Source organism: Ornithorhynchus anatinus, chromosome 13 (genome assembly GCF_004115215.2).
Source record: "Ornithorhynchus anatinus isolate Pmale09 chromosome 13, mOrnAna1.pri.v4, whole genome shotgun sequence".
NCBI lineage: Eukaryota > Metazoa > Chordata > Mammalia > Monotremata > Ornithorhynchidae > Ornithorhynchus > Ornithorhynchus anatinus.
The window spans coordinates 9074474-9091266 of NC_041740.1; the positions used below are offsets into that span (position 1 = coordinate 9074474).

The following is a 16793-nucleotide window of genomic DNA, read 5'->3' on the forward strand; positions in this document are numbered from 1 at the left end:
TGAGCCTCATGTGGGACAGGGACCATGTCCAACCTGATTACCTTGTAATAATATCTACCCAGCACTTAGAAAGGTGCTTGGAACCTAGTAAGCGCTTAAGAAATATCATCATTATTTTTATTTATTATTATTATCATGATGATGATGATGATGATTATAATCATTATTTCCTCCTCCCTTCCTCGGTCCTTCAGAGGCCCCTCGGCGCTCGGGCCCCAGGACGAGGGCTGCAGCGTGGCCCTTGGGCCGCCAGAGGTCGCTGTAGAGGCGGAGGCGGGGTGGGGGAGGGGGGGAGTGACGCGGCCTCGCGCCCCCGGAAAGAGGAAGTGTCTCGCGTCACTCAACAGGCGAAGCTCCCCTTCCTCCCCGCCCCTCCTCGACCGGAAGTCCCGCCCCCCTCCTCCTCCTCCGCCGCCGGTCGTGGCGGCTGGAGCGGCGGCGAAGGAGCCGCGATCATGGCGCTTTACAACTTCAAGAAGATTATGGTCGTCCCGACCGCCAAGGTAACGGCCGGCCCGGCCTTCTCCCCGGGACGCGGGGGGGGGGGGGGGCGGGGAGGGGCGGCCGCGCGGCCGGGTCGGGCGCGCGCGCGCGCCAGCGGCTTCCGGTCGGGGGCCACGTGCGCCGCAGCTGGGCCTGCAGCCTGCGCGGACCGGACCGAACCGGATCGGCCCCGAGGCGTCCGCGCGCCGGCCTGCGTTCATTCATTCACTCACTCACTCACTCATTCATTCATTCATTCATTCATTCATTGAGAAGCAGCGGGGCCCGGTGGAAAGAGCCCGGGCTGGGGAGTCAGAGGTCATTTTTTGTTGTTGTTGGTCTTTGTTAAGCGCTTACTATGTGCAGAGCACTGTTCGAAGCGCTGGGGGAGATATATTTTAATCAGGTTGCCCCACGTGAGGCTCCCGGTTCATCCCCATTTTCCAGATGAGGTCACTGAGGCCCCCCCGTCACCCAGCTGCCAAGTGGCAGCGCCGGGAGTCGAACCCAGGACCTCTGATTCCGGAGCCCACGCGCTTTTCACCGAGCCACACTGCTTCTTCATAATGTTGGTATTGGTTAAGCGCTTACTCTGTGCCCAGCACTGGTCTAGGCGCCGGGGTAGACACGGGGGAATCGGGTGGGCCCACGTGGGGCTCCCAGTCTTCATCCCCATTTTCCAGATGAGGTCACTGAGGCCCAGAGAAGGGACTTGCCCCCAGTCACCCAGCTGCCAAGGGGCAGAGCCGGGATTCGAACCCATGACCTCTGCCTCCCTGGCCCGGGGCTCCTTCCGGGTCATGGGTTCGAATCCCGCCTCGGCCCCTTGTCCGCCGTGTGACCGTGGGCCAGTCCCTTCCCTTCTCCGGGCCTCAGTGACCTCATCTGGAAAATGGGGTTGAACTGGGAGCCTCACGTGGGGCAACCTGATAATAATAATAATGTAGGTATTTGTTAAGCGCTTGCTATGTGCAGAGCACTGTTCTAAGCGCTGGGGTAGACACGGGAATCGGGTCACCCCACGTGGGGCTCACAGTCTTCATCCCCGTTTTACAGATGAGGTAACTGAGGCACAGAGAAGTGAAGTGACTTGCCCACAGTCACACAGCTGACAAGTGGCAGAGCCGGGATTCGAACTCTTGACCTCTGACTCCCCAGCCCGGGCTCTTTCCACTGAGCCACGCTGCCCTGTATCTACCCCAGCGCTTAGCACAGTGCTCTGTGCATAGGAAGCGCTTAACAACTACTTCGTGCTCTTTAGAGAAGCAGCGTGGCCCAGTGGAAAGAGTCCGGGCTTGGGAGTCAGAGGTCAGGGGTTCGAATCCCGCCCCTGCCACTTGTCTGCCGTGTGACCGTGGGCCAGTCCCTTCCCTTCTCTGGGCCTCAGTGACCTCATCTGGAAAATGGGGTTGAACTGGGAGCCTCACGTGGGGCAACCTGATGACCCTGTATCTACCCCAGCGCTTAGCACAGTGCTCTGCGCATAGGAAGCACTTAACAAGTACTTTATGCTCTTTAGAGAAGCAGCAGGGCTCAGTGGAGAGAGCCCGGGCTGGGGAGTCAGAGGTCAGGGGTTCGAATCCCGCCTCTGCCACTTGTCAGCTGTGTGACTGTGGGCAAGTCACTTTACTGGGCCTCAGTTCCCTCATCTGTAAAATGGGGATGAAGACTGAGCCTCACGTGGGACGACCTGATTCCCCTGTGTCTACCCCAGCGCTTAGAACAGTGCTGGGCACATAGTAAGCGCTTAACAAATACCAACATTATTATTACTATCTCCCCCAGCGCTTAGGACAGTGCTGGGCACATAGTAAGCGCTTAACAAATACCAACATTATTATTATTATTATTATAGCAGGTGTTCAGTAAATATCACTGTTGTTAACAAATGTCAACATTATTATTATTAATCGTATTTGTGGAGCCTTTGCTGTGTCAGAACACTCCACTAAACGCTTGGGAAAGGACCCTCTAACCACAACCAGTGGCATTCTGACAGGGTTGAGAAAAGCAGTGCGGCTTAGTGGCAAGAGCCAAGCGCTAATACAGTGCCCTGCACACAGTCAGCGCTCAATAAATACGATTCAATGAATGAATGACAGATTCCACAGCTCCTCTGTGAAACCATGTGCTCCAGAGCCTCATCTGGCCATATTTTTCTCTGGAGTGGGTGCCCCCTGGGTGTCCAAAAAGGGAGTTTATGCAAAAGGCATGGCCCTTTTGTGACAGTATTTCAACAGTATTTATTGAGCCCCAAGTGCTTGGAAAATTACATTTATGACAGTCCATCAATAGTATTTATTGAGCCCTAAGTGCTCAGGAAAGTACAGTGCAATTGGTAGACGTGATCCCTGTCCCTCAAGGACTTTAAAATCCAGTACATAAAACAATCTGGCAGAGTGTATAATATATTATTAGATTTATGTCCACAGTAAAACATTCGTATATATCAGTGTTTACCCATTATTGGGAATATTATTTCCTTCCAGAGCTTACCATGATGCACGCTCTGTTAATCCCAATGGAACAGACTGTTTTTAAAAGCAGTGAAAAAAAAATCAAGGCCATTATAGTTTTTGTTGTCTGTCAGATGACATTTATTGTAGTAATAACCAAAAGTGTGATGGCATTAAGGATTTACTCTGTGCCAAGCTTCGTGATGAACTCTGGGGTCGTTGTGAGATAATCATAATATCTTGTATCTAACATCCCATTTTGCTGAGAAGGAAATTAAGGCAGGGAGAAGTTAAATGACTCATCCAAGCAAGTGTCTGATGCAATTGCAACCTTTGATAGAAAATTAGTTTGTTTTAAGAGTCGTATACGATAACATTGTCCTCATCGATGACTGCTGGGGAGAGAGCATTGTACTAAATTTAGTAGAGTCCAAAACAACAGAGTCGGTAGACATGTTCCCTGCCCAAAAGGAGCTTACGTTGTAGTCGGTTTTAAGAATATTTTTTGAAAGTACAGAATTAAGAGAGTTGTGAGTGAGACAATTTCATTTTGAGATCTCTGGGGTACGCGAATAGTCACCGGAGATGAAATGCATGGGAGCTGCAGTTGTCATTTTAAAGGACAGTTCCCTGTGCTTATCTAGAGTGGTGAATTGTTTTAAATATTTGGGCACTGAGTGATGTGAAGTGATGGAAAGCTCTGTTTAAAAACTTTCTTTGATTGCAGGATTTTATAGACCTCACACTGTCAAAGACCCAACGGAAGACTCCCACGGTTATCCATAAACATTACCAAATCCACCGCATTCGACAGTTTTATATGCGAAAGGTCAAATTTACTCAGCAGAACTACCATGACAGACTCACCCAAATCTTAACAGATTTCCCCAAACTTGATGTAAGTGACTTTGGAGATGTTATGCTTTTATTTATTTTACTGTAATATTTTAATGAATGCCCCTACTTTGGAGTGTGTTCAATAAAGTCTAATGGAAAAAATAGACTTGGAGCTATAAAGACTAAGAAACCACTTGAGGAAAGGTGTATTCATTGAAGAACACTCTTTTTGGTGTGGGGAGAGTTGACTGGGAACCGCTCCACTAGCCTTTGCTCGGCTGCTGCGCCTTGATTTTCTAAGATGCTTCAGAAATGGGTGCACTGTTCGGATTTAGAAAAAGGGGCCATGACTCTAGTTGAGTCTCCTAGGAGGGGAGGCAGTCCTGTCTTTTCTATTTAAACATCAACCCCCTGCCGCGGTGCCAATTCTCACCTGGAGTGCAGGAATGGAAATGGAGCAAGATTTTATGGGGAGTGGAAACTGAGACATGATGGGTTTGAAGGAACTAACAAGGCCCAGTAACCACTATTGGAAACTCTCAGGTCTTGTCAATGGCCCGGAATGAGCGAGGCTGGGAGTCCAGCTCCAAAAACTGGAGGGCCATTCACCCTGCAGGACTGGCTCCTCCCCCGACCCGCTTTTTTTGAATAACCCAGAAGTAGGATGAACATTTGCTCCCCTTCCTCACCTGCCCAGAGGCGTGAGCTGGGTGCCTCATCACCATCCAGGAGAGGAGAGAATAGAAGGAAAGTGGGGTGGGGTTTGCAACGGGAGAAAGAATAGGAGGGGTCGCGGTTGTCACACTTCTTGGACTGTGGCTGGGATCCCAACTCTGAAGAATCAATTTGGCTCAATTTTAAGGTGCGGGGACTTGGAAAATGCATATTGGGAGTGAATTGTGCACTGTAAAAGAGTGAAGAGGGGAAGACGAAGGGGAAATATTTTCATTAGCTCTCAGTAAATGGAATAAATTTAATACTGGAGCATTGTTCTGTATTTGTCACTCTAGGGGACCACCACCTCTATTTGGCAAATTTTTCGTCCACTGATTGGAGAAATGTTAAGTTCTTCATCCTTAGGGTGAAAGCAGTCAATATTACTCAGTAATTATTAATATAAATTGGAAGCTGGGAGTGGAATTTGTCAAAAATATACTTTTTAAACGTCTTCCACACTATCAGAGTTTCACTGGAAAAGCCTGGGTATTGCCAATCTATTTTGTTTGCTACTGAATGTTTTAATTTGTTAGTGAGTCATTTTGCAGAAGTTGAAATTCCATTTTTATATCTTGCAGGATATCCACCCATTTTATGCTGACCTGATGAATGTCCTTTATGACAAAGATCACTATAAATTGGCATTAGGTCAAATTAATATTGCCAAGAATCTAGTGGACAAGTAAGACATTTTATGTTCCTTCTCCTGTGTTTGTCAACCAGGTTGCTATCAGGATAAAGGTGTTCACATTTATTTTTTTGTTTTCAAGTGTTGCCAAGGATTACGTGCGGCTGATGAAATATGGTGATTCTCTCTATCGCTGCAAACAGCTTAAACGTGCAGCTCTGGGACGTATGTGTACAATTGTCAAAAGGCAGAAGCAGAGTTTGGAGTATCTGGAACAAGGTACGGTAGGATTTGGGTACAGGATGTTTCAGGTGCCTTGATTAATCCATTATTTTTCCATTATGCTCACAACAGCTTTCTAAAGTTTTGTTTTTTTCAGATTGTGATTATAAAATGAAAGAATTTTAGTTGAATGTTTTGTTTCAGATTTAAAGATCTTAGCTTCTTTTCAGAACATTGTTCCTCTAAGCACTTTAAGCTCCTTAACTTTCCGCCAGTTTTCTCTTTAACTTGGGAAATAGAAATCATCAATCAGTGGTATTTATTGAGTGCTTACTGTGTGCAGAGTTCTGAACTAAGCATTTGGGAGAGTACAGTACAACAGAGTTGGCGGTTATGTTCCTTGCCCTCAATGAGTTTACAGTCTAGAGAAATCATGAAACTATTGTCCTTAATTTTAACTACTGTGGGTCGTTACAGAAAAAGAATCTTGACTAGACCAAGATCTGCTCTTTTACTTGAAATTCAGCACATTCAATTTTAACTGTTCACAGTGCGTCAGCATCTCTCCCGCTTGCCAACTATTGACCCCAATACACGGACCCTTCTCCTGTGTGGTTACCCAAATGTTGGAAAATCCAGCTTCATCAATAAGGTTGGTTTGTGCTTCACAGTAAAAAAAAAAAAAAAAAAAAAAGAAAAGTGAACCAGACGAGGGCAAGTGAAAAAGTTAAGTGTTGAAATCTTCTCCTATAAGGCTAAAAGAATTAATATTTTCTGAATCAGATTGGTTTTTACCTATCTGGACTCTTTACTAATGGTTTTTGTGGGGGGTTTTTTGAGCCTGGGCCCTAATCTTTTGCAGTGTAGATTTTATAGATAATCAGTGCTCGCCAACTGGTATGCTTTTGCACACTGGGGGCTGTGGAAAGCTTCTGGGCATGCCCTGGAATTGTGTTCCACCATCATATTTGTTCCCATAATGGGTGCACTTGAAAGCTTGAGGCAGTGTCCTCCCAACCAGTATAAAATAAAAGGTCGTGGCTCCTTAAAGTGCCATGTTGTCTAATCAGAAAGGATTGGGGGACTATGTAGGAGAATGTTGACTTTCAAAAGTAGTTGGCCCTTTAGAAAACCAGTACCTTGGATATCTGGGAAATCTTTGCTACTCTTTTAAGCAGTAAGCTAAAATGAGATCACTGAGTTTCCTTACAACTTCAGGATACCATCCTAATAATAATAATAATGTTGGTATTTGTTAAGCGCTTACTATGTGCCGAGCACTGTTCTAAACGCTGGGGTAGACACAGGGGAATCAGGTTGTCCCACGTGGGGCTCACAGTCTTCATCCCCATTTAACAGATGAGGGAACTGAGGCACCGAGAAGTGAAGTGACTTGCCCACAGTCACATAGCTGACAAGTGGCCGATCTGGGATTCGAACCCATGACCTCTGACTCCAAAGCCCGTGCTCTTTCCACTGAGTAATGAGCCACACGTGAAGGAAAACTTGAATTCTAATACCTGCACCTTGACCAACACTACCCGTGTGTGCGCAGCCATTTTTTCTGACCACATCGTGGTTTATTCAGACAGGTGCATTATTGGAAGAGCGTTTCCTAATTCCCTAACAGTGTCTGTTCAACCTCTCGTAAGGCAAAACGGAGCATCCTGCCTTTTCTCAGAATTTATCTCCCGGGTAAAGTGAGTGGTGCCTCTATGGTGCTTTGTAAAGATTGTCCTTAAGAGGGATAAAGGAAGGTGCTTATAGCATGTAATGGGAATAAATACTCAGTTTGGGTCTGAAACCTAATTCCTATTTCATATCTAAAACAATTTAATGAACACTTACTCATTTTAGATTCCTTTGTCTTAAAATGTACCTCCATTGTGCACGGTGTAAACCAAAGGTTGCTTGTAGTTTGCTCACTTGACAGGCTAGTTTAGGCAGCATTTGTGAGGTTTAGGCAGCAATTGTGAGGTTTTTGAAATGTGGCCATGTTTCCCATGAATCTTTAATTTAATGAGCTTATTTTCTCAAGAATGCATATCTGTTTTTGTATACTAGCACAGACTGATAGAATTTTGGAGAGGTGACATTAGGTAGATGTTTGTGTTTACTATTAGAAAATAATATATTTCCCTCCTTTTGAAATTGGATTTGGGTTTTGATCTTGTGATTTGTTTTTTAAGGTGACGAGAGCAGATGTGGATGTTCAGCCTTATGCCTTCACCACCAAATCTTTGTTTGTCGGGCATATGGATTACAAATATCTGCGTTGGCAGGTGAGAAGTGTTATTAATCAGAAATGAGTTTTGTTGTAATGACTGCTAAAACACTGTATCCTCTGAGTATCTAGCCATTTTTTAGGTTGTGCAGGGTAGGGTTAGTTGGGGAAAGAAATTCAAAGGAAGGGAAATAGAGAAAAACGATTCCCGAGTCATAATGAACTTGAATTATCTCTCAAGGTAGACAGAGAAACACACCTTTTCTTCTAGAACTGCCACGGGGTGGATCACCTTCCTTATTCCGAGGAATTGGGTAGCTGTGGGATTCCTGCTTTGTCTTCCTTCATCCCTTTTTATCTGAAGAACGTGCTGAGTTTTCTCGCTCTGGTATCAAACAGCATTTAATCCTTAAATCCTCAATTCACCCTAAATCCGTCGAGGCAGCCTACAGATACTAACAAAATGCCTGTGTCAGATAAACAATTAACACCACCCAGCCCCGGGTGTTAAGTTAAAGGCCAGAATGAGAGTTGTTTAGAATTCCACATGCTCTTTCTGGTTTTTCCAGGGCCCACAATAAACACGATCTGCCAGGTTCACCAAGTCCCCCAATATAAATGACCAAAGCCAGAAATTCAAGTTTCGGAAGAAATCTCCTCTGCAGTAACCCCATGTGTTGCGTCTAACTTTTCAGGTGGTTGATACCCCTGGGATTCTGGATCACCCTCTGGAAGACAGGAACACCATTGAGATGCAGGCCATCACCGCATTGGCCCATCTCCGTGCTGCCGTTCTCTTTGTAATGGATGTATCTGAACAGTGTGGTCATAGTTTGGAGGACCAGCTAGAACTCTTCCAGAATATCAAGCCACTCTTTGCCAATAAAGTAGGTCTGGTGAACAAAATGAACTAAACCCACTATTTTGTATCGCTCCAAGAGGCAAGGTGACAACTTAATTTTTTTGTCTTCCTAGCCGCTGATAATTGTGGCAAACAAATGTGATGTGAAAAGAATTTCTGAACTTTCAGAAGACGAACAGGTAGGAAAGTTTCTCCACACTCTTTTTCTTCAGGCATGTTTCCGACCTATTATTTCATGTGAAGCAATAACAGATGGGATTTCAGAATCCTCTTTCTAACTTGTGTTACGGTTTTAATAAAATGATGAAAGGATGTGTCTGTCCAGACATGGGATGTGAAAGAACACACCGGGAATGGGTGTCTGCTGCTAAATTTTGGTGAATTTGCAGTTCAGTAGGTGAGTGGTCAGTATAGCTTAACTAGTCTACTGCCAGATTTGAGACTCTCCTGGGGTGTATTGCAATGGCTTTGATCTTGTTGCACAATTTCCATAAACCTGCTAAACTGTCCAGGGTCTTCCACTGAGTGGCATTTGCAGAGATGCAAACATGAAAGTCGAGCAGCTACAGCAGTATGTTTGTCCTTCCCTCAGTTGTCGGCAAAAACATGCTGCTCCATGGAAAGGCTGCTCCATGGAAAGCTTGTGTTGCCAATGTCTGTTGGAGTTGGGAGGTTTTTCGTCTGGATCACTGTTTTTAGGGAAGATTGTTGTCTATCCGCACTTAGTGGCAGATCGAAAAAGTTTCATGGAATTTGCCCCTGATTACCTATTCTGTTAGCTAACAGTAGGGGGATGTACTACAAAAACTCTTTGTAGTGGGTTTGTGTGGACCAAGGACTGAATGTTCTAGTGGTGGGAAAGTCCCTAGGTTTCATATATGGTACATTTATCACGGTAGTAAACATAGTAAATGTAGATGATGGTGAGATAGTGAAGTGTTAGTTTGGAAGATGGTAAGAAATTCATAGGTTTTTTGGCAGACTTGAAAGCTAATCATCTATTTTGTCTCTGGTTTCCAGAAAATATTTGCAAATTTGGAGGCAGAGGGGCTTTCTGTAATAGAGACCAGCACCTTGACTGAGGAAGGTGTAATTAAAGTGAAAACAGAGGTAAGAGTCTCCTGCCATTATATTAATAATTGATTTTCATTTTTCACTTTGGGGAATTGATATAAAGAGTCTGAGCCTGTTTTAAAATGCTGAGCTTTCGTGGAACCGCTCTACGAATCCCTTTCTGTCCTATTCCATATTGTGTGACTAGGAGGTTTGGGGGTGAGAGAGGTGCTGAAGAAAAATATGGTGCTTGGGTTCTGTGTCTTGTCGGATCCCTTGGATTTTGTTTCTTAATTCTTTGTGGCTAGGCTTGTGACAGGCTTTTGACTCACCGCGTTGAGACCAAAATGAAAGGAAATAAGGTGAATGAAGTCCTGAACCGACTGCATTTAGCTGTGCCCAGCAAAAGAGATAATAAGGTGAGCTCATCTCTTCTGTCCAGAGACTTTGAAGTGGGGAATAACATTTTTTTCTCCGCTTATGCTGTCAGGAGATGACAGTTGGTGTATTGTTTGTTATGTGAACTTTGCTATCAGGGACTTGGATAAAGAATTTCATTTTGGGAAGTTAGTAGACTGCATGCGTAGAGAAAGTTTGCACGTCATTTAAAAAAAAATACTCAAGTGATCCCTTTCCTACTTTCTCAGGAGAGGCCGCCATTTATTCCAGATGGAGTAGTAGCACGTAAGAAAAGAATGGACGTTGATATGCCTAAAAGGAAAAGGGTAGGTTGTTGAAAACAGTAGCCCTGCTTTCCTTGGTCCTGGGTGTTGAGTGGGGCGGATAGTGGGTTATAAATTTGACTCAAGAAAGGAGAGGGAGGGAATGGCACAGAAAAACTCAACTAAGAGTACCTTGCTAGGCTCTAGAGGAGTTTAGGGTGAATTTTATATGTGATCTCATCATTTGTAAAAAAAAAAAAAAAGAACTACCCTGCTTGATTGTTATAGGAGCGAGATCTTGAGCTGGAAATGGGAGATGACTACATTTTGGATCTTCAGAGTAAGTGCTATAAAACATGCCATATAATCGATATTTTTAAGAAGCTTTCCAGGAAAACCTTAACAAAGATTTGGTGTCTTAAAAATTAGAGGCTCTTAATGTAGCATTGTTAGTGTTCTTCTAGGAAACTGGAGCTTTGGCCTTCAAATTTCTCATGATCCTTTTCATTATAATAATTGAGCACACACTGTTAGTGAGCTGTTTTAGGGTTTTTTTTGTATGTATCTAACGTTTGTGCTTGAGTGTAGTTTATATTTTAAGAATACAACTACAGCCAGCTTACCTAGAACACAGAGACTTTTGTTCTTGAAAAACCCCGTGTTTAAAGAAAACTAGCGTCATGCTACCTACCGTACCACAGCAGGCCGTATTCAGGTGTATGTCCTTAGTTACTAAACATCCTATTTCTATCATCAATAGTATTGAGCCCTTCTAGGTCTGATGTAGTAAGGAGTAAAATATCCTCTTAATAGAAAGCTAAATGTGACTTTTTTATTGTATGTAAGTGTTTACTATGACCCAGGCACTGAACTGAGCACTGGGTTGGTACAAGCTAATTAGGTTGGATACAGTCCATCTCCTACATGAGACTCACAGTATTAAACCTTAAGATATGTTTTTGTGTTAAAATTAATGCCCTTTTTTTTTTTTAAGAATACTGGGATCTAATGAACTCATCTGAAAAATATGACAAGATACCAGAGATCTGGGAAGGCCACAACATAGCTGATTATATCGACCCAGACATCATGAAGGTGATGGTTTCATTCTTTGCTTTTGTCAGGTTTTACCTTTGGTACGCTACGTTGCACTTGAAGTTGGGGGCAGTCTTGACCCATTTTTAAAGTCATCTTATTTTAACTGTGCTTTTCCTTCTGGGGAGGTAGACTAAAATTTAGTAGCCATGAAGTTCTTCTGTATCATTGTTTTTATTTTTTCTAATGGTATTTGTTAAGCGTTTTATGATGTGCCAGGAACTATACTAAGCAATGGGGTAGGTGCAGATGAGGTAACTGAGGCCCAGAAAAGTGACGCAGTTTGCCTAAGGTCACAGAGCAGACAGGTGGCTAAACCGGAATTAGAACCCAGGTCCCTCTGACTCCCAGGCCCTTCTCTTCCCAGTAGGCCATGCTGCTAGCCAACATGTTACAGCTGGTATAAGGGTTGAGCATATACTAAGTGTGCTTCACGGGGCTTTTATTTTCTTCCTTTAGAAGTGGGTCGGATAGGAAGGTGATTCCCAGGCAAAGCTGATTACCTAAGGAGTGTCATTCGGTTTTTAGTTCCCTTAATTGAATGTGCAATTGTGTTGGCTTTTTGTTTTAAAGAAATTGGAAGACTTGGAGGAAGAGGAAGAGCTGAGAAAGGCTGCTGGCGAATATGACAGTGAATCAGAAAGCGAAGATGAGGAAATGATGGAAATACGACAGCTAGCGCAACAGATTAGAGAGAAGAAGAAACTAAAAATTCTACAATCCAAAGAAAAGGATAAGCAGGGCCCCAGAATGCCTCGGACAGCTAAAAAGGTAAAGATTTGCCAAGAGCAGCTCTTTCTGGAGGGGCATGACCTCTCTGTTTAGCATTTTTGACAATCTTCTGTTAAACTAAGAAATCTCATTTGCTATAGCTCTCGGAGACTTGACAGGTTTATTTGTCATACTGTATTTGTCTCATCTTTTGGTTCATTGATTGAATTCATCCTTTGCACTTCTCTTCTGATTCCCCTTGGGTCTTTTGGATTTTGGATGGGACCTAAATTCAGATGTGAAGGGGTTTTTAGTGAATGCTTACTGTTTGCAGAGCACTGTATTAAGCGCTTGGGAGAGTTGGTAGACATCTTCCCTGCCCACAATAAGCTTACAGTTAAGAGATTTTATTTTAGGGATTTAAGGATTTTCTCTTTTATATTGTGTTTGTACTAATTTAAGCACCCTTAGGTATGAAAACACAACTGAATCTTGTTTTCTAAACACAAGGCAAGTAGAAGAACCTTGATGTGAGTCATACCTTTGCTTAGTTCTCACCTCATGTTGACAAAATTAAGTAGGGGCTTTAGCTGTAGTAATAGATACTTCTTGAAATGAAATGTCTTTATTTTATTTACTGTGGAAGCTCCTGTGTCCTGAATTTTTTTTTTATTCCAGTTTTTCTCACTGTGAAAAGAACTAGTCCATTGGTTTGGCTATCCCAAAAGAGCTGTCATGAGTGATATGATTGGTCTCTTGCTTGACTAGTTATGCTCTGACATGGATAGTAAAAACCATAGTATTTATAAGGTAATGTGACTCAGGCGTTTTGTCTCTGGGAAAGGCAAGAAAAGATGCTAGTCTTATAAGTGAAACTGCACATTATAAATATTTTTGGGTAATTCAGTTTTTCATTTTCTTCAAAATATGCTCCCTGGTTATGAAAAGAATTACTTTGTGATATGGGGCCTCAGGCAGTTGGATATCATGAGTGTCCCATGTCACCCTAAAGTAATTTATGTCAGCTTTCCAGTTACTGAGCAGATTGAGATGAACCATTTAGGAACTCAGGGCTTGAATTGAGTTTTCACCCCAGAGATTTACACAAACTGCCCTGTGTTACTCAAATTACTTATTAATTTATGTCTGGAGTCCTACCAGGGATGGGGGTGTCCTGTGTGGGTGTTAGAATCAGGAGTGCTCTTCCTAGCTTGGTAATGGGCTTTGTCTGTTACCTAAGAGCAAATTCAATTCAACAGTGGTTTTTCAAATTCACCTGTAAAATGTCATCGACTAAACCTTGGAAATCCTGTGCTCCTATATTTCTCACAAGAACCCTCTAAAACAACTTTCTCTTTCTTAAATACCAACGTTATTATTAAGAGGTGATACTGTTTGCGGAAATTTGTGTGGCGTGTATGGTTTACGAAAATTCCTTGGTTAGGAAAGATTATCAGGTTAAGTTAAGGAAAGCTTTCCAATTAACTCTGCTTTCTTTTGTAGGTTCAGAGGAAGACTTTGGAAAATGAGATGCGCAGTCTTGGTATTGATATGGATGGTAAAGATGATGTAAGTATTCTGTTTAAAATGGTTTCTGGGCCTTGTAGCTTGCTTTTGCATGACGTTTTCTGTGACTGTCAGGGAATTATTTTTAGCCAGAGGTTTAAAAGGTGACATAAAGTGATGCACTCAGCGAGGTCCTTTTATTTTATGAGAAAATGGTAAAAATGGTAGTTATCTCTTGAACTGAGTGCCTTCATGGAGAGATTTTTGCTTCACAGTGACTCTAATTAAACTGTAGACTTTACACATACTAATCTATTGGACTAAATCAATAAATTTATGGAACAGAGTTATGAAACAGTATTTTGAAACTACTCTGCCTATAACGTTTCTTGGATTGACACACAAACTTTTTTTTTCTAAGGGGGATTGTTAAACGCTTTCTGTGTTCAAGCACTGTTCTGAGTTCTGGGGTAGATACAAGTTAATCAGGTTGAACACAGTTCCCTGTTTCATGTGGGACTCACAGTCCAAGTAGAGAATCCCCATTTTGCAGTTGAGGAAACTGAGGCACAGAGAAGTTAAATGACTTGACCAAAGTCACACAGCAGGCAAGTGGAAGAGCTGGGATTAGAACCCTGGTCCTCTGACTCTTAGGCCCATGCTCTTTCCACTGGGTCATGCTGCTTCCCTACCTTGGCCTTTAACCCTGTATTTTTCTAATTCAGGTCAACTTTAAGGAGTTTTCTCAATAAATTGGAGAATTAAATGTATTGAGACTGAAAATTATCTTAGAAATTAAACTGAAACTAGCAGATATACCCATTCTTGACTTTGGTTATTTTGATCTCATTTGTGTCCTCTATCTGTTTCAGAAATGTTGCTTAAAATGTTATTCTTGGGTTAGCCTCCCTTTTGTTTTCTTAAATTTCTCTTCCGATTTCCCACTCTTGTCACCGCTTCTGTCGTTTCCCCTAAGATTTTCTTACTTAGCTTTCTCACATACATTACCTTTTGTATAGAACTGCTTCTCTGAGTCACCCTGTTTACTTCTCTGAATCACCCAGACATGTTCATGCATTTAGAGATGCTCACGTGCTCAGTTCCGTACATCCTGACGAATGAAGGAAATTCAGAGGGAAATTCTGCCTTCTGAGGGACCAGTGGTGGGCAGTCAATCAATGGTATTTTTTGAGCAGTTACTGTGTGCAGAGCGCTGCAGTAAGGGCTTGGGGGGAGCACAGTACAACAAAATTAGCAGGCACATTCTTTGCCCACAGTGAGCTTACAGTCTAGAGAGCTGATGGGCCTGGAGACAAGTCAGGTAGTGGGGAGAGAGAGGAGGAGAGTAAGAATCTGGAGTAATGCAGAAGAGGAAAAGGCAAGGATTGGGGAACATTGGGACCAGATTTGGAATGACATCTCAGGGCAGAGAATTGGTTACCTTGTGTGAAAACTGGGTGGGAGGAAAAAATAGGTACAATTGAGCTGGAATCAGAGTTTGGAGAGAACTGGGGAAACTTTTTTTTAGCATTCCCCAACCACAGACCTCCCTCTTGCTTGGGATTTTCTTCACCCGTTTCTCATAATCCCCTCTAACTTCCTCTTCATCGTGACTTTCCATAACCAAGTGCTTTGTGAAATCAGAGCTGGTTCATGGAGGCAGCTATCCAGTTAGAGATCCTTACCAAAGTGGGAAAAAGGCATGCACAGGTTTCTTTACCTTGGTCTCTTGCAGCCAAAGATGCCAATGCGGTGACTGATCAGCGGAAAGGCGTTTGGAATGGCTTCTGGGAGAACAGATTAGTCATTGGAGAGAAAAGCACTAAAATAACTAAAAAGCGGGTGGAAGTTTATAGTGATTTTTTTAAAAAATACAAAGTATTGGAGAGAGGCTTTTGTTCAGACAGTCCTGACCTGCTAACTAATTTAGGGATCCCACCTCAATACTTGAGGTTGTGTTGAAATTGAATTTATAAATATGGGAAATATTTGATGTATGGTTGGGGATTTATGACTCTATGCACCCCTCAAAAACAGAGTCCCTCAAGAAATAGAATTTCCCAGTGTGACTGTCATTTAATATTGTCTCTGAGTATCAAGGGAATGTTTGTGTTTGTCACTTTATACCGTCTTCACTTTTTTCCATTTTTCTTTAAATTTTTCTCTTAGAGGTCTGAGGCATTAAATTCCTTTCCTTTTTTATTTCAGGCCCATTATGCCAGAAGATCTCGGAGCGTTACTCGAAAACGCAAACGAGAAGAATCTGTTCCTCCCACATCCCTAGCCCGAAGCCGTAGTTCCTCACGGCCACCGCGTGATGTTTCTGGTCTTCGGGACGTTACAGTAAGTGCCGGTTATTTCAAAGAAGGTTTCGACGTTTTTCCCCAGATCACTTTGTATGCTATAGGGTCTTCTCCAGAGATGTTAGAGCCATTCGGAAGTGTCCGTTACACAGACGGCTGCCGGAATCTTCTAAATCTTATTTTGTTTGCTTGTCAGATGGTCAAGAAAGCGAAGACTATAATGAGAAAGGCCCAGAAGAAAATGAATCGTTTGGGCAAGAAAGGAGAAGCAGACAGGCATGTATTTGATTTAAAGCCAAAGCACTTGCTGTCTGGTAAAAGAAAGCAAGGCACTAAAAGCAGAAGATAAAACTCTTTCTGAATCAACATACCTGCTTGTCGTCTTTTTTTTTTTTTTTTTTGAAAACGTGGTTCCTAAAGCTGAAATGTCCATTTGGAGACCAGAAACATTCAAAGCCAGTAGATTGCCTGGCTGTGCATTTGTGTCGAAGCCTTGTTTGTTGCTCCAACTCTCCCCATCCCCTGCGATTTCCTTTCTGCCTATTTTCTCATATTGATGGGCACAGAATCAGACATGGGTATATTGGTGACCATCTGGGGAGGGTGAGGGGACAGGATAGCTTGCTAGCTCACTTTGAGATCCTGGGCAAACGGCCCCTGTGCTGTGGGGCTTGGGACCCTCCTTTCCTCCTCACCCTGCACCCCAGGGATGGCTACCAGTGCTTAGAACAATGCTTGGCACATAGTAAGCGCTTAACAAATACCATCATCATCACTAGGAATATGGGACCTGACTGTGGAGGCAGCAATCACGCTAACAGACCGCTGGAAAAGCAGAAATGGTCAATAAATTTCACTGACTGTGTCAAGGGAGCCAGATTTGACCATGGTTATGACTTTACCAGTTCAGGACCAAGCAATCTGGTGGGAGGCTTTTACGTAAGATTTTATAGTATAACCTTCTTGCCTGTCCTTTCAAGATACTTTATAAGGTTTTTTTGTGGGCGTATTCACATTCATTTTTATTAAAATGG

At 43.1% G+C, this 16793-nt stretch overlaps 1 protein-coding gene across 1 annotated transcript; it reads left to right on the forward strand.

The window, feature by feature from the left end:
- The first annotated feature begins 395 nt into the window (after positions 1-395).
- GTPBP4 (GTP binding protein 4) lies at positions 396-16129 on the forward strand. Its single transcript, XM_029078001.1, has 17 exons — positions 396-503; positions 3667-3837; positions 5072-5175; positions 5264-5400; positions 5895-5995; positions 7533-7625; positions 8263-8454; positions 8543-8608; positions 9450-9539; positions 9791-9901; positions 10130-10207; positions 10433-10484; positions 11139-11239; positions 11813-12010; positions 13454-13519; positions 15665-15799; positions 15956-16129. The coding sequence occupies exons 1-17, from the start codon at positions 456-458 to the stop codon at positions 16106-16108; spliced, it is 1896 nt and encodes a 631-aa protein (XP_028933834.1). The 5' UTR covers positions 396-455; the 3' UTR covers positions 16109-16129.
- The last annotated feature ends 664 nt before the right edge of the window (positions 16130-16793 follow it).